Here is an 18139-nt window from a genome sequence, read left to right on the forward strand (position 1 = left end):
AACCAGCCATCAGACAAAGCTCCTTGGATTCTCCAGTTGCGAACAGAATAGAGACCTATGGAAAGGATTGTGAGGAGTGAGGTCTTGCTGCAAGCAGCTCCCATGAAACACTCTGGAAGAAATGATCAGTTTCATAGTTTGATGGTACTCTGACTTTTTTTAGTGGTGAAAAACATTAGGCTTTACCATAGTAAAACAAGTCTCCTTAAGAGCCATTGGAAGTGGGGTAGATCTGTTTCCCGTCTGGTTTCTTTGCTTTGTCTCTTCTGTCAGCAAAGGAGAAAATCTCACATTTTCCTATGTGCAATTTGTTGAATTTTACAGAACTCTTTCATTAGAAATCTGTAAATAAGAATTCTGGCCATTGAATTCTTTCTTACGCAGATGAATTTTCCAAAAAGGTCAGATCATTAAAAATAACATCGTGGAAACTCCTTGTTAGTTTTTAACCTCAAATGGAGCAGAATAAGTCATTTTCCTAGGCGAAATTTTGCAAATGGATCTCAGGAAGCCAGGACATAAACCAGTGGTTTAGTGGTGCTCCATTCGATCTGCAGTTGGGGATAGGCATCTTGCTGCTGGTGGACTTCCTGAAGACCTGCTGACCTCCTGTGCATTGCTCAGCCATGAGGTGTTGGCTGGGGTAAGCTTTCCTCTATGCATCCTGTGCTCAGTGGGTGAGGAATGGATGGAGCCTCAAGGCTCTTACCAGGTTCCTGCTACTACCTGCTACCACCTGCTCGATTAAACAAAATCACCTGCTTTTTGGTTGCCTTGCTGGTCAGGAGGAAGAGGAAGGAGTGTGGGTGGTGGGGAGAGTGGGTTTTACTGATAGTAGTCTGGGCAGGTTGCAGTCAGTGCCTGTTGGAGTGGGGGGAGAAAAGGCTGGGGCAAATACTGGGATGGGAGAGGGAAGAGTGAGTGTCCTTTTCCAGCCGTGTGGATTTACTTAATCTACACAGATTAAGAAGTAATGTGTTAAAATATATTTTAGGCCCCATGGAAGATTTTTCTGCTTCATTTGGTAAGAAGGGTGTAACTTGGATAGCAGCTGAAAGTAGGGCAAGGGGAATGAAGCAAGCAGCCTGATTAGTGCCCCTGTTTATCCCCAGCCATTTTCTGTCATTTCTGGTGGATTACTCAGACTGTGATGATAGTCTGGCATGTTCTGGAGCACAGTACAAACTGCCTCTCTTTAGGTGCTCATAATTCACACTCCATTAGGATGTCGGCGTTGGGAATACTTGGCAGGATGTTAGAGCTTGCCAGGCATGATGAGATTGAGTTCATCTCGTTAAGCTGCTGACAATCCAGTGCTTATATCTTTCTTCTGCAGCAGTAGGAGAGCAGCCTGGCTTGCTCCAAACTGACACCCATGATCAGGGCCTGCAGGGCACATCCAACAGGTGCAGCCACTCTGCTCAGTGCATGCTGGGCTGCACAGATGTTGGATGTTTGTGCTTGGCTGGGAGAGGGTTTTTTTTCCTTTAGTTCTGAACAGTGCTTTCTTTTATTAATCTCAGAGCTGACTGTGGTCAGTGGTTCAGCAGAACCTCGTGGGCTGTGAAGGTCTCCCATCCCTGAGTCTTTTGTTGTATGCCCAGAGATGTGCCGAAGGGCAGCAGCTGGACTTGGGACCCTTCTTCCTGATCTCAGCAGGTGACACTTCCAGAAGGGTGCACGGTGGCTTTTTCCTTTTGCAGCCTCAGACTGACTTATGTTATCTCTGGGGTGAACCTCCATGAAGAAGAAAGAGCTCACTCTTAGCCTTTGACCTTAAGAGTGAAGCTAGTGGCAGTGGAAGATGGAACAGCTTGCAGGGCCGTTCTTGAGCCATGGATGCAGCAGGCATGCTGCTGTCTCATTTTTCCTCTCATCTCTGCAGAACTCTGCTGCTCGTCTCTTCTTGTATGTGATCCACGGCAGGCTCTGAAGGGTGCATCACCTCTTTCACATGGGTTTTCCTTGATGCCCCTGCTGGGGCTGTCAGTTCTTAATGCTGTGTAAGCATTGCTTTGAACCCACACCTTACTTTGTTTGCTGAGAGACCTAGGTGTGAAAGCAGAGAGCTGAGTGCTCTCAGGTCAATATCCTGCAGCACGCAGGGATGCAGATCAATGCGTGCTGCTTGGCGTGGGTAGGAACATGAGTAGAAATGCATCCTCTGCTCAGGCTTGGACTGGTCCTGCTGGGAAAGGATGGGTTATTATTTTGTCTAGAGATTTGCAATAGGAGCAAATGCAACCTGCAAGTCAGCGTCCAGCTGATTTCCCTTCCTGAATTCCATCTGACCCCTCCCCTCCCCTTACACTCCAAGTTTGGGAAGGCAAAAAAGCCGACCAGGCTGCTCTGATGGATGTGTAAGGTGTATTGGGTGGCCTCACTAGTGCTTTTGGGTCATGTGCTTTGGCTCCAGTGTGTTCTGTGCATGGAAGCAGCTGGTTAATTTAGAAGCAAAGCTGATGGAGTTGAAATTCAGTCAATTCCTAATCTAAGGGTTAAATCAATAGCAATTAATTCTAAAGTGTGGGAGGGCCGTTAGCACATACATCATGCTTTTTGCGTTGGTAGCATTCAGCAAACAGAGGAGAAAATGAAAAACAAACTGGGAAGAGAAGGAAGATACCAAGCACCTGGGTGGGGGGAAAGGAAGCAATGGGGAGGTGATGAGAGGACATAAGGATAGTGGAAGGGGCACACTGCCCCTCAAGTGCCAGCTCAGTAACCAGCTATTGTGGTGTAATCCTGGGTGATAGCACTAATTATGTAATCGTGACCTTGGAATGAGCTATTGCAGAACTTGTGTAGATTTGCAAGACTTGATGTTTTCCAAGCGCTGAGATCAGTCCATTGCATAGAGAAAGGGCTTTAATGAGTTGCATTAGGTGATATGGAAGAGAGGGTGAGAGGTGGTTTCTGTTTCCTCGGAGGACAGACAGACAGGGACTGTTTTACTGTATTTCCCTCCTCCAAGATGAAGGCACATACAGCTCTACGTGGTGGTCAGCTGTATTACAGGAGCTCCATCATCCTTGAGATGCCTCGGTGCAGTTCGCAAGCAAAAATGTGTTTAAAGAAGAAGATGCTACAAAGGATGCCATGCTGTGTGTTCATCTCTCCATCCGTCACTGGGTCACTTAGGAGAAACTCGTGGTTTGGTGGCCTGAGGTCAATCCTAGACAGAACTAGGAGGATCATGATAATAAGGTTTAATTAATAAGGAACAAAATTATGGGAATATAATTAATGTAAATCAAGAAGGATTGAGGAAAAATGGGTCTTTTCTGACCTTTTTTCCCCTCATTATAGTAGAAGCAGGTATCTGGGTAATGTGATGCATATGTAAGGGTTATGTCCTAGAACAACATGACCCTAAAAATGGGAAAGTGATAAACAGACCACAAACGTTCTTCAGTGCTCAGAAAGCACTTGGCAAGGAAAATCCTCTAAGACAGGAGGCATGTTAATGGTCTGCTGCTGTTCAGCACTTTCTTTTGGTTTAGAGCAAACGTATTTATAAACCTTATTAAGTTCACAGCTGATGTGTATGTTACCAAGGTAAGTAGTACTGAGAGTAGGAGAGTTGTATGGAGCCGTATGGACAGTTTTACTGAGTTGTTTCCATTCAAATAAGTGGGTTTTTTTGTTTGTTACATATTTCTTAATGTTATGTTCTACAGGATTGTAGCAGCAGCGCAGGCACAGAGTGCCCAGCATCCAGGTGAGCAGTGCTGCCCTGCTAAGAGCTTACTGTGATCAGGGGAGATGCAAACAGCAGCAGCTAAAATGAGAGCACCAGCTGAATTTTACCTCTGTTCACTTTATCGTGTGATCAAATGCAGTCTCCAGTTCTGTGTGCTTGTTCTCTAAAGGGTGTTTAAAAGCTGGGAAGGTCATTAAAATGATTCAAGGGCAGGAGGGAAAAAATGCCAGCGCATGAGAAACATAAAGAGCTCGGTCTGTTTAACTTGTCAAAAAAGATTGAGAGATGACTTGATTATGCTGCAGAAGAGCCTTTCTAGTGAGAACACAAAGCAGCCCTCGTGGTGGGGAAGGGCATTAAAAAGCTGATGGCTGAGAGCTGGAGACAGACAAACTTCAGTCACATCTTTAAATATCAAGCAGTAAAATAGGCTGCACAGGCAAGCGGCAGATACTGCGTCTCTCTGTCTCCCAGTCTGGAGTGGATACTTCTATAGAGGATATTCTTTAGATAAATGTAAATTGTTTGGCCGAGCAGAGCATGAAGTAGCGAAATGGAAGCACCTGCCAGCACAGCCAGCTTGGCAAAGGGTCTGTCGGTCCCTTCTGGCTCCTAGCATCCCCATGGTGCTGGGTGCCGTCAGCCTGGTGATTTGGGCAGGACATTTCTCCTTCTCAAGGTCATTTCTGTACCCAAATCTGCTCTTCAGCTGAATGCTACCCTGTGCACTTGCTCTGCTGCAGAACCCTCCGTGTTCACTGCTTAATTGGAAAAGGTGCAGGGAATAAATCTAGAGGTGCTGCAGAAAATCACAGTACCACTCTTGTAACAATTAAGATGGGTGGTTTTGCCAGGCAGCACTCTGGGGTTTTGTCATCTACCCGTGTGATCTGCAAAGCACAGGGCTTCACCTGAGGGAGGAGGCGCAGCTCTGCCTCCCTGCATTGACCAGGGCAGGTGACCTTTGCCTCTGAAATGTTTTCAGCCTGCAGACAAGCAGTGCGGATGTGCACGTAACCGTTTTAATTCTGCAGTGACTCTTTTCTGGGTATGTTATTATTTCCGATCCTGCTCTTCTCCCCTGTCTGAGGGAGGTCAGATAACATATTCTCGTTGTGTTCTGACCATAGGCAGAGTTTGACTGAAGGGTTTAAGCAGGTTAGGAGCCTGTACCCTATTTCTGGTGCACATTGCACACCCTTAACTTGTTTCAGTCTTGGTTTAGCTTACGGTGGCTTGGAGCTTGTCTTTTTGGCACATCAACCAACAAGTTCAGCTCCTTCTGTTCGAGAGACATTGCTGGCAAAAAAGCTGAAGGAGAACAAGGCTGAGGAAGCTTTCTGCAGAGTGGCTGGAGGGTGGTTTGTTAGCTGCGACATCCTTCTCCTGGGGAGGAGGGTTGGTGGAAGGTTCTTGTCTCTGCAATTGCAGCTCGTCCTTTGCATCTCACCCACTCCTGGCTTGTTTTCCAGGGTTTCTCTGCTATTGTTATCTTTATTATTATTATTATTTTAAATATCTATGTGGCATTACTGTGAATGTGACTGGGAATACTAAAAAGTGCCCACCTGTAGGGAGCCAGGAAGAGAAAGCGAGAGCAGCTCAGAATTGCCTCTTTTCCTCCTCTTATTCCCCTGCCCTGTGCTGAGCAGGGTGGCAGAGGCCAATGGCAGCTGTCCCAGCCCCCAGCTTTGAGTCAGCATGGGTGATGGGAAGCAGCAAGCATACCTTGGCTTGCTGTCATGCCGTGCTTTGCCCCAGGCCACTGTCCTGGTGTCAGATGTAGATGCATAGTCTTCTAAGCGTGCGTGCCTATTTAGTTTGGAGAAATAATCTGGAGATCTTTTTTAAGCGGATTTTTTTTAAAAGCAATGCTCTATAGCTGGGCAAGTGAACATTTTGTCACTGTTTGATTTCTACATATGTGTCAGTTAGTTGTTCTGGATCTGCTTGCCTAGCACAGCTACTAACCCAGCAGGTGCAGAAGGATGTGTGCAGAGAGCACCTGTGTAGAGGTTGGGTGGGAAGAGTCAGACATGGGTGGCAGAAGGTCTGTTTATGGAGGTCAGTGTGAGAAATGACAGGGAGCATCAGGTCAGGCTGTGGGGTGCTCTCTGAAGGGAACCTAGAAACCCCACTGGGGGTCCGAAGCAGATCATACAGGGCTTGTAGAAGGAACATCAAAGGGAGCATTTCTGCAGCAGCTGGGGAAATACGGAAGGCTGTTCAGGCTTTGCTTTTGCTGATGCCTGTATTAATGTTGTTGCCTGAAGGTTTGGAGTTTGAAAGCTCTTTAAAAAATATCTGTTTCACATTTGTGACTTCCTGATTTATACAATACGCTCCATGCATTGCTGTAGGCAGGCAAACAATACAAACTGTAGTTAACATTAACGCAAAACATATATATTCTGTTCTGTCAGCCCATGGGGACGTGCATGCCCATGCAGCACCATATGTGGGGATGGCAGCTGGTACAGAGCCCTGAGGCCAACGTGCTCACCCAGCTGGAAACCTCGGGATACTGGAAGAAAAGGGGCTTTCTGGCTGAGTTTATTTTAAAAAGCCCAAACTTCTCTTTGCATTTCATTGCAGGTGAAACAGGAGAAGTAGGATTATAGAAGTATTTTGATACCTTGCTTATTTTTATGGAAATGCCTGTTGAGACCCAAACAAAAATGCTTTTAGGTCAGCTTGCTACACAAACAAGTGTTTTGCATCTCTTAGAGAGGTTCTTACAGATATCCTTGTGTATCTCTACAGTAAATGGGAATGACTTATTTAAATATCTGGGGATATTTATCTCCAGACTGAGTAGCTACATCATTTCTTTTGAGGGGGGTGCTGAGAACCTGGTGGGTTTCTGAGAGCTCTGTGACTTAGAGTTGTTGCGTTCCCTCCTTGGTGCCATCAGCCTGCTGCAGTGATAGCAAAAAGTAAGACAAGAGAAATTATGTGTTGGTGGGTTGGAGATTTGTTGCATGAATCCTGGTTAGCAGATGGACACTTTTGAATGGACTTAGATATTCCGCTTGGTTCAGAAGACTTGGAGCTGATGTGGTGCAGGATGAATCCTGAACGTGGGATGAGGGTTGGAGCTTTCTAGCACCAGCTAAAGCAATTAATAGTAGTGATATTCATTACATGTTCATTACATAACGTGGTTTGTTCTATGAAACAGACTGCTAGAGAAGAAGGATGAAAATAGCAGCTGTTAATTTCAGAGGGCTGAGCCTCTGAAGGCTGCACCCAGGAGGGAAGAGAACCTCCTTAATTCCCCATGCTCTGACCCAGGGAACGTGCAGTGGGAATGGTGCTCTCTGTGGGGTTTCCCTGCTGATCCCAAGTGCCGACATTGGGGAATGTTTTGGCTGTACCCCTCTATTCCCCCTTTGTCTATCTGGGATGGCTCCTGCCTTCAGCACCCTTGCTGTTGCCTGGCCTTCTCCTTCCCCACTGACACGGAGCAGTGGCTCTCTGCTGCTCCTCACGGGTAGCTGCTGGGGGGTTTAGGAAGTGCGTGGAGGCTCAGTGTCAAAACTGCAAAACCATGACACTCAGTCACACTTCACAGCTCTGTCTGCCTGTGGGTATTGTTGCTTGTCCTCATGAGTTGGGTAGCTCTGTGCATAGAGCCATCTTGTGTGACTGTATGCACTTGGACTCAGTGCATAATTCATTGGTACAAATGCTTGAGGTAGGTAGGGTGGCATGTATATTTTGAGTATCTACTGGGCACTGGCTTGCTGGATGTTGGGCTTTGTTCCAGAGATGGCTGGGAGCAGTTGACAAGGCTGAGTAGCAGAACACAGTGTGAGAGCAAAGAGCTGCCAGGCTAATCTTCTGGAAGGCCTTCTCTGCTTTTCCTTTACTCTGTTTACTCTGTTATAGCAAAGAGCTCTGAGCACAATGGCCAACTGTCCCTTCTCTTTTGCTTCTAGATGGAGATGGTCGAAGACTCAAAGGAGCCATCCAAAGGAGCACAGAAACCGGGCTGGCTGTGGAAATGCCCAGCCGGACCGTGCGCCAGGCCAGCCATGAATCCATTGAGGACAGCATGAACAGCTATGGATCGGAGGGAAAGTAAGTCACTGAAAGTGGGCTGGATGATTGGTTGTGAGGTGCTCTGCTCTTATTCCTGTTAGTTTTCCTCCAGCTTGATAAATGTGTGTCTCTGACTTATTTATGCTGCAGGTCTACTGCCCATCCAATTAGAGCAGAGCAAATCGCTTCCTCTTCCTGCATAGCTGGCACATACTTCAGCTGTTTATATACTATTTTTTTTTAAGTGTCCTCATTATTCTGAGCTGAAGCTGATACCCATTACTTTTAACAGCTCTGCCTTTAGAAGAGTAATTCAGGGTGAATAGCTGAGGGTCATTAGCGGTAATAAATTATAAGCCAGTAGTGTTCACATTGCTTGGTAGCTCTTTCTCCTCCCCCTATTGCAAAATACCTTTTCGATTTGGGAAACAAAAGTGTGCTGAGGTGATGAAAACGCAATTAGCAAAACAGTGACTCTGATACTAAAGTTTAAAAACCATATTTACAAGTTTCTGTTAACAAACTTTCATTTCTGCTGGATTTGAGTTAGCATCCTAAAAAGTGTATTTTAGAGCTGGGTTTTAACCACAAGAAATTACAGCTCACTTTGTTGCATTTGTAACTGAATGCAAAGCGTCAGGGTCCAGAACTTCAGGAACGAACTTGACTTTAGCTCCATTTTGTGTATTTCCATTAATTGAAGCCATATATGGAAATGATCATCATTTGATTATAATGGCCATTCATGGGAATCTTGGAAGTGGGTTAAAAAAAACCAAAACAACTATTAAAAAAGGATAGGCAATGTATATCATATGGTTCCATGCTTCTGGGTATTAGACCAAAATGTTTACACACCTAAAATGTGTTCTGGTTAAGGCTTCACTCTGTACACGCTCTTGAGTCCTGTGTGATGTTCCATGTACACGGCACCTCTAGAATACCAGGATAGTCCAAAGGCTCCCTCAAATAATTAATGCAGTTATGGTGTTAAATAATTAACAGGCTGTAAATTAAGAGATGCTTTCTTTAGCTTTGGAAGTAGGCTAATCCTGGAAAGGCATCACAGGTCTGTGCTGAAGGTTGGCAATAGTAATGAGGCACAGGCTGCGATAGCAATCTTGTCACTCTGAAGCCATGATGTGCTTTATCTCTTCAGTGATCTGTTGTCTCGGGGGATGTATTCCATCTACACCACCACAGTCCTGTGGCTTGGAGTTTTGCCTCTGCTCTGAGATTCAGAGGATTAGTGATTAAGTTCAGTCCCTTGGCACTGTGGGGCAAGGATCTATTGTTGTGTGGAGGGAAATATTTTTCCCTTCGTATTTACATAGCTTATCCTCCAGGGAAGGGTTATACTTCTCTGTATCCTATCCTTGCAAATGCTGGCTTTTTTGGCTGGTCTTTCCTGGAGAGAGGGTATTTCTGCCAACACAATGCTGCACCCATACAAGCACCCTGAAGGCAAGCAGCATGTAGCTACCAGTGCAGCAAAGAAAGAAAAATCCTGCATTGCAATCCAAACGTCTTTATTAGAACATGTCTGACATTTGGTATTCAAACCTCAAATGCTGCTGGAGCATCCTCACCTGCCCCTGTGCCGGGGTGGGATGCTTCCTGCTCTCACTTCTCTGAAGTGTGCGATAAGGGATTCCCGGATGCTTTGTTCCCAGGTGGGATAATTGATCTTGGAGAGCCCATGGGAACTCTGACTATCAGTCTGAGCCATGACTGATAACAAACAAGGCAGTGAGTACAAAGAGCTGAGAGGACCCTATTCTCTTGGAACATGGTGGGAGGGGATTTTCTTTGCTTCTCTTTCTTTTTCCCATGGCAAAGAAAGGAAGTGTTTGGGGAATAGCTTCAAGGGGCAGAAATTTATTCTGAATCAGATTTCTCTTGGCTTCTTCTGTTTGCCTTCCCAGAGAAGTACAGTGAAGATTCATATGACTGTTAGCTGTGTTAAGTTTATTTTCTTTTCACTGCTGGTTTTTGACTTGTGCAGATAGTCCTAGGCCAGACAGTTTTTGCTGGTGACTGTCAAAAACCTGATCTTCAACAGCGTGAGGTTACCCTGGTTCTTTCTACCCATGTACCTCTTTGGAATGTGTGTAGAGGGAAGAAGATGGATTCAAAACGCCATTTTTCAGAAGAGCTTGTTTCCAGAGTTCATTATTTTCTTGATCCTCTCCAATTTAAGCACTAAATGACAACTCCCAAAGGTGATCCACTGAAGTGATCAAACATGTCAGTACAACTTTGCTGCCTGCTCTCAGTCAACCAACCATGCTCTTAAAAGACAAGCCTGATTGATTGAATGCCGTCATGTTCACTGTGGGCTGACTGCAGCTAGCTCCGTCTGCTCTGCTGCAGAGCAAAGAATCACTGTCAAAGAACTTCATTTACTGCATGATTTTGAGCAGCATTGCTTGCAGTGTGATTGCCATAATGCATGATATCTGGGCCATTTTATGGGAAGACCTCATGTAGTGTTTCCCTTGAAGGAGGGTAGGCCCTCCTTCAAGAAAATGCTTATTTCAGGGTGTGACTGAAGGGCTGAAGGGTGCAGGAGGTTAGCTGATCTCCTGGAATGTGAGCTCATACAGCATGCTGGGGAGTGCTGATGATGTCAGTGCACTGCTCCATTGAATTTTTTTCTAGTTAAAAAAAGAAACATCCCAACCACATTACTCAGCTTTTATCCCGCACAATAGTTGTGCACTAGTATAGGAAATTAATATAATAAAACTTAATGTGAGACCTTATGGAAGGGAAAGGGGATATTTATTGCAGAGAAAACTGTTTTCAGTTATTCAGGCCTCTAGATTTCTCCCCCTGGCTCAGTGTGTAGGTGCCAAGCCTTGTGCATTGGCGTGCTCTGCCAGCCTGGGTTGCGTGCTGCAGGGACCAGGAACACCATCTGTCTCGCCCTTACTGTGGCTTCTGAGTTGTTCTTTGTAACAGACTGTTTCTTGGACAGCTTTCATACACTTTCTAGGACTTGCATCTTATTGTGGCGTGATCTTTCAACTCAGTCTTACTTTCTTCATCCTCCACGGATCCCACACAGATATTTCCATCCAGAATTCATCCAAACCATCCCTTGTACTGGGTGCAGATTTCTGCAGCAATGTTTTTTAAGTACACATTTAGCAAACTGCATGAGAGGGCAGATCCCCATGTAGCACGTGCCTACCAGGCAGTCCCATGGCAGCACCGATATCACCACAGGGTAAGAATTCAGCAGAGTAACTGTCAGATGTACCTTTGGGATTCAGCAGCTCCATCCTACTTCTTGCACAACCGACATCTTGTTTCAGCTGAGTTTTGTCACGGCTGCAGAAGATGTTCAGAAAGCAGCAGATTCTGGACTTAGGTGTATCTTACTCCTGCCAACCACTTTAATTTCTGAAGATGGAGAAGAAAGACAAAAATGGGCCTGGAACAAAAGGCTGCTAGCTGCTGTGGTTCCTTATACGTGCTACTTGACAGGTTTTTTGTTCCTGCTGGTTACTGCAGAGATGATTAACTTACAGAGAGCTGAGGTGACATTTACCTTAGAAAGGCCCAGCGGGCAACGAGGAGCAAAAATGTTGAGGTATGTTCTTGTAATTGCTGAGATGAGTCTGCCTGTCCAGCAAGGAAGCTTCTTGTTAGCCACATCATTTCCTTTTTCCCATCGTAAGATCACCTTACCTGCTCCCCTTGCAGCTGCTGTGGTGCTGAGCTGAAGGCAACTGTGGGTGGGTGCATCCTGTGCCTCTCACTTGTGTTCTGGCTCTTGCAGTGCCTGTAAACCACAGCTTGCTCTGGTTTTCCCATCAGTGCCTATGAGGGAGCAATCCCAATAAGAACTAGTTTCTGAGCCGCCTGCTTTTGTCTGCTTTACTATGAAGCAGGAACCAGAAGGAAGCTGGAGACAGCACTGATGTGCCTTGTCGCTATCTATCCCCCTTCAAGTTTCTGTCCTTCACCCGGAGATCAGCAGTGGTGCCATTTTTACTCTGAAATCAAAGGAATGCTTGATCCCTAAAAGCACCATCTGAATTATTCATGTTGTACCTATTCACTGACTGCCTCTTTCTTGGTGTTCATAGCCAAGGGACTTCTAGTCTCTTTTATGACAAATTACCTTTAGGGCTATTCTTTTATGTGAGTCTTTTAAAAGAAACGTGTTGTTAATACATTTTGGGCTATAGGAAACCAGGACCCTGAGGTCTTAAGCTGGGAATCAGGGAGGGCATGGAGAATTGTTTCTGTAGCATCCCAGTGAGTGAGTGAGCCTGTCCATCAGCAGCAGATCTCTGTGCTTTTCAGCTTGACCAGCATGGCTTGGAGAGGATGTGCCCCTGTTGTCACAGGGCTGAATGCATGGAATCCTGCCTGCAGTGACCAGGGGATGGGCAGAACCGCTGCTGGCAGTGGGTGTCAGTTTTATTGAGTATGGCTGAGACAAGCTGTGGAACTGGAGCTTGCCTGGAGAAGTGGGGGAGGCCTTGGTACACTGTTCCCTGCCTCATTTTTATAGCACAGTTTAAGTGGCAGAATTCATACAGCAGACGGAAGCACACACAAATGGAGTACAGCGTGTTACTGCACATAAGACAGTACGTCACAGCACTAAAAATGTTACAGCAAGTGGAGTGGCCAGGAGAGAGCAGAGCTTGTTGGGAGGCAGAGAACAGAGCTGTCAGGCTGAGCAGAGCTGTGTGGTTGGTGCTGTGAGCTCCACGTCAGGTACTGCAGGGAGAGGTGCTCACGCAAGCCTTTCACAGCCACAGCAAAGGCTCCTGCAGCACTCACATCAATTTTGACAGCGTACGGGGCTGTGTGCCTGAGCCCATGGCACTGTACTCAGATGTGCGTTGCATTAATAATTCCTGATGTACTGTACGTGCTTTAAGGGTAGGGGCAGGGGATGCTGAATTAACCAGTTCTGCTTGCCTTCTTGTCAGGAAAATAGCAACGTGGCATTCGTGTGTGATAGATGCAATTTGGAAGAGCTTGATGTGCAGCGTGGATAATTGTGATTGTTAGACAGAACGTTCCTGCTTCCTAAAATTGGAGTTCTGATGCCTTTCCCTTTCTGCTCAGATAAAATAACTACTGAATATGTGAACGTTCTCAGAAGAGTCTGTATCTCAATTTCTTCTGGATGAAGTATGTCTTGCTGTCCCAGTTTTTTAAAGACACAGCTGAGGGCTGTCCTCATGCAGGGGGGATGTTGGATGCGTAGCAGATCTGTTCATCCAGCCGTGCAGGTTAAGCCACAGCTGCATATTCAGTTGTGTGACTGTGTTTAGGCAACATATTTATTGATTACCACTTTGTGCACTAAGAGGAGGGGAAAAAACGTGTTCTAGAAAATATTTATGAGAAGAGAATTAGGCTTTCTAAAAAGCTCAGCAGTGCCCAGGGCCCAACCAAACTCCGTGTCAGTACTCAGCACAGAGGATGGAGCTCTTCTTTAAAATTAACTTGTATAGGTTTGGGCTGACAGCAAATAAAGGCGGTTGTGTGGACAGTGTGAATAAATGGTGAAAAACACAAGGCAGTGTTGTCTTTTGGAAGGAGCTTCTGGCTTCATGAGTTCCCGCCTGGATGAACTGGAGCAGTGCAGTGCTATAACTGTGATGGAAAGAGCCGTGAAGATTTGGTCCAAGGGAGAGGGCACAGCATTATCTCAGAATATCCTTGTTGTCTCAGCAGAGCTCTGTGACAACAGGGCCTTGTACCCATCTGAGAGGTCAATTCCTTGCTCTGTGTTGCTTTGCACAGCTGTAGCAGCTGCTATACAGCCAGCGCAGGTTGGTGCAAGTGAGACCAGCCCAGGTGTCTTGGAAGGGAGAGTTTAAAATAATAATAATGATAATAATTGTATCAAGAACTAAAGAAAGGAAGTAGACTGTCTTGTGCTTCACATTGGTAGCTCAGAAATGGTGTTGAGGGCTGATAGGAAAATGGTTGGGAAGGAAAAAGCAATGCATAGGGACAAGCTGTCTGAGAAGAGCAGTTTTCAGAGCAGGTTGGGTGAGTGGCTGTCATAAGGATGAACATAAAGTGCTCTGGCCTTAGGGCGAGGTGAGGACCTGCTGACCTGTGGAGGTGCTTCCCCCATCCTATTGCATCCAAGTTTTGCATGGTCTTGACAAGCGGGTTCTGCAGCCATCTGCAGCAGCACAGGGCTAGTACCTGGCACACAGAATCCCAGAAGCAGTTTAAAAATAGATGTAGAAAAGAGGTCAGACAAACTCCACGTGGACAAGGAGAGAAATTAATGATGCATTTTCCTTAAACGTGTCTGTGTGCTGTGTGCTCCGCATGCTGATGTGCAGCAGACAATGGTGGGGTGAGCGGCGGCGGAGCGGAGCCATGGCTGCTGTAGGAGAGGGATGAGCTCAGGAAAGAGCTTGTGCTCTTTCTTTTGAGATCAGCGTTGTCCCTCAGGCTGTTCAGATCCTGAGCAGTTTACAAGCAAATTTCGTGTAACTCGTTCTTCATCTGAGTACATGTGAAGAAGAGCAGCTTGCTGTGGAGGATCCGCCTGCCTGATGGTTTGCATGCGCCAGGAAAGGGCAGCCCAGGAATGGCTGCTACCTTAAAAGAGCAGCAGCTGGCAGAGAGCCTTTAAGCCACTCTTAAATTACTCTGATAGAGGACAGGTTTCACGTGCCCTGACCTAACACAGGAGCATGGCCTAAAGAAACCACAGCACAGATTCCCTAAATAATCAGGATTATGATGTTGTACTTAACAACCAAACCAACAACAAGGAAAAGCCGACAACTGGGCAACCACAGCCCCAGTCTGAACACACATAAACGTCTCCCAGCAGAGCCAGTGGTGTTTGCGGGGACCCTTCTCGGGCAGGGCGGTGAGCGATGCGCTGTGCTGGGCTCGGGGCTCGCAGCGCTGCAGGCGCAGCCCGGACGGACGTTGGTTCCTGGCTCCCTCTCGTGGCTGTCCGAGCGGCTGCAGAGCAGCGCCTGTCGCTCTGTGCGGGCTGGCTGCGCTGCCGGGGCTGTGATGCTTGCGGCACGGCTTAGAAATGGCCACCCATGCATCTGGAACAGATTTTGCATCCTAGGGAAAATCAGCCTTGGGCTGCGAGCAGAATTAACGTTTTTGCATGTTCTGCTGGTGCTGCTCAGCACTGACTGGGCTGATTGGCCTGGAGACCTCAGCTTCCTTTGCTCCCGAGTGCTGCACTCCTTGCTTGGCCCCACTGGCTGCAGACAAGGACTTGTGCAAGTCCTCCAGCATGCTGCCCTCTGCTTGTCCTTGATTCCCTGCAGCTCGCCCTGTCCTGCCCACACCTCCAGGTCAGTAACCAGAGTCACATTTATTTAAAACCAATTCCACGGCCAAACCCCTAATCTTTAACTTCATTAAAATCATTGCCAGTCAGCTGTGACAAAGCAGAGCCCATGAATCATGATTAGTGAAAGCGGAGGGCTGGAGGAGTGATAATTAATCTCTTCCCTGTTCAAAAGGCTGTGCTGTGCTGGCTGGGCAGAGGGTTTGTGCCCTTTAGACAAAAGGCTGACAGGTGTCACCTGTTAATCTTCTCCATGTGCTGCTGATGGGTCTGGAGCAGCAGCCCCGTCCCCAGGGCTGTGCTGGGTATGACAGTTGCTATCTGCAAGTCAGCTGCAGAATGCTGCCTTTTTGTTCCTGCAGCTATTTTTAGCACTTCTTTTTATGTCGAGATAAATAAGTAAAGGCATCCCGTCTTGGTGATAACCAGGTTGCAGCATTTTCCACCCCTTCAGGTGGGGGTTGGAAGAGTGAGGTGGTGGTGGGGGGGGGGGAGTGCTTTTAGTGATGGGAACAGAAGAATCCCATGGTCTCAATTCTGGATGATGGAACAGAAGAATGTGAGATGTAGGGGCAGGGAGGGCTTGGGGGAACACCAGGGCTCAAATACCTCAGAGAAGTCCTGAAGATGCTTACAGCTCTTTCTCTCCCTCCAAAAAAGCAGCTGAGTGAATGGGGCAGGCATTGCACAGACCTGCATCAGGCCTGGTCCCCACACCCACCATTCTGGCTTCTCACTGAGCATTGACAGACAGAGCTCACCAAGCTGCATTTGAGCATCCTGAATTTAGCTGATGCAGCTTAATGGTTCCTGCTGGCTTTTCTTCACATGCATGCTACGTTTCTGCAGCTTTGTTTTTCCTCTCTCCTCTCCAGGGAGCAGCATTAGCTTTCTTGGAGGTAGCTTATGATTTTTCCAGACAGAAATTGTTTCCACTCTGGGGTTATTGACAATACCCAAATATACATCCTGGAATCGCTTAGAGCCAAGGAGCCTGATTTAGAGCTGCTGCTTTGGATGTCTAATAAAGCAGCACTGCAAAAACTCAGCCTTAGTGCAGCGTACCAGGCAGTCCCACCACCTAACGGCGTGATCCATTACAGTAATTCCCTGCATCTTCCTTTTTCCATCCGGATATCACAACATAAGGCAACATTAACTGTCTGATGCAAAATTGAGTTTCACACAATACTGCTATATCCATTAACTGTGGCTGTTAGCCAGAATGCCAGAGTCTTTATCTTGGCCTCTGTTTATAAATGGGCCTTTTCCTTCCCTCCAAGGTTCATCCCCGTGCTGGGACACAGCAGCATCCTTGCTCATACTGGTGCTCTTCTGTATGAGCAGCAAATGGAAAATGGAGTTTTGATGGGTGCGCTTTTGCCTCCTTGTGTCCTCACAGCAGTCACTGGCTGAGCATCACCCCACAGCCCTGCCTTGAGAACAGGGGATGTGCGGAGATCTGTACCTTGGGATCTTGCAGCTCTGGGCTACTCTCAGTTCTGTGCTTGTTCTCTGTTCTCCTCATCCCAGGCATCTTGTTAATGAGACAAGCATCTGTTAGGAGCATGGCACTGAGCATTTCCCTGAGTTCTCTTGCCAGCTTGTTATTTGCGTGCTTGCTCAGGTCATGTATTCCCTGGGGTAGGAGTAAGACCTAAGGTCTGTCCATATATCTTCCATGAACTGAAGAGGATAAAGAAAACATTTACCTTCTGGCTGATAGTTCATTCATCTCTGGCTGAATCTTATGTCTTTCTCTGTCACATCTCCTTTTTCCTGAATTATTCTGTGTTTTCTCTAAGCTCAACTTTTCACCTTTTTTTGACCCTCTCTGGACAGCTCAAAATGCCTGGGACAGCAGCTTGTGGAGCCTCGCTGGGCTCCGTCCTTGTATGGCCAAATCACAGCCTTGTAGCCTGGCTGCAGGCTGCCCTGCGCTCCCCATTGCATTTCCCTGTGCTTGCAGGTGCAGCAGTGCTGGGGGTGGGTATCTGCATGCAGTCCTCGCCTGGTCCAGTGGCTTTGGGCCGTGCCCTGTGCCTAGGACAATTCTGGCTATTAGCATGAGTTCCACGAGCCACACTGTGAAGCTGTCAGCATGTCCTGCTGCTCACGTGTCCCTCCTGTCACACGTGCAGCATGATGCTGAGGTTTGTGCGTGACTTCCTCCTTCATCACATGAATAAATAAATATTCCCAGCAGGTTGAGCCCAGGTCTGCATATAGCTAATGAGAGCTGAAATCTCAACCTGAAATTACCACTCTTCTGGATGAATGGGGTTTGAAATAATGTTTTGAATGCATTTTAAATGGAAGTGGCTCACAGTGGGGAATGAATGGATCTTTGTGGCTGTGTGCAGCCTGCGGTGCCTGGCCCGCCCCAGAGGCAGGGCTGCTCCCTGATTCCATTGCTGGGGTAGGTTGGAAGGAACACATGGCTCTCCTCTCTTTTCCTTTCTGAGAAATGAATTCCAGGAAGCAGTGAGCTGGATCCACATGTGGGCAGTTGCCCCCTCTGAGGCCAACTGGCAGAGTGCAGGGCTGCAGTTTGCATCACTTCCATGTACAGCAGCATCCTGGGTTGCAGTGTGTGAGCATGGCGTGGTAGTGTGGGTGTCCCTGGTGCAGACTGACATGCTCCAGCAGCTGTGCCTTGGCTTGGCAGATGCCAGCAGGACAAGTGTGGGTATTTAGTGGGGGCTTCTGGCCCTCTCCTTGCCATTAGCACCAAGTGGGGCAGCAAGTTTTCCAGCAGCCCATAATACAGTCTGACCCTTCTGCATTGCCTCATCTGTGTCCTGGAGTCGTGCCTCAAAGCAGTGCCTGATGAATAGAGTTGAGAACTGTGTCCTCTAATAGCTTCTCCTTTGCTGCTGTCTCTACTTAAGAGACACTCCTGGCATTTGAGGCTGCAGTGCTTTCAGCCTTGAACCAGGGTTTGGGTTTTCATGATTGCTTTGGAGTTGATTGGGGAAGCAGGTGGGAAAACCATGCAGCAAGTGTGATGGGTGATTCTGGTGCTGAGCGGTGAGGAGTGGGGTCCTCTAGTCAAGGAGGAGGTGCATTGCTCT

General features: G+C 47.1%; 1 protein-coding gene across 1 annotated transcript in view; it reads left to right on the forward strand.

Annotated features, from left to right (window-relative positions):
* Nucleotides 1-18139, forward strand: part of RIMS4 (regulating synaptic membrane exocytosis 4) — a 50418-nt gene that overhangs the window by 20867 nt on the left and 11412 nt on the right. The window contains exon 2 of the mRNA XM_072349887.1: nucleotides 7645-7786. Coding sequence (XP_072205988.1) covers nucleotides 7645-7786 — 142 coding nt within the window. The remainder of the gene's footprint in view (nucleotides 1-7644; nucleotides 7787-18139) is intronic.

This window comes from Excalfactoria chinensis, chromosome 15 (genome assembly GCF_039878825.1).
Source record: "Excalfactoria chinensis isolate bCotChi1 chromosome 15, bCotChi1.hap2, whole genome shotgun sequence".
Lineage (NCBI taxonomy): Eukaryota > Metazoa > Chordata > Aves > Galliformes > Phasianidae > Excalfactoria > Excalfactoria chinensis.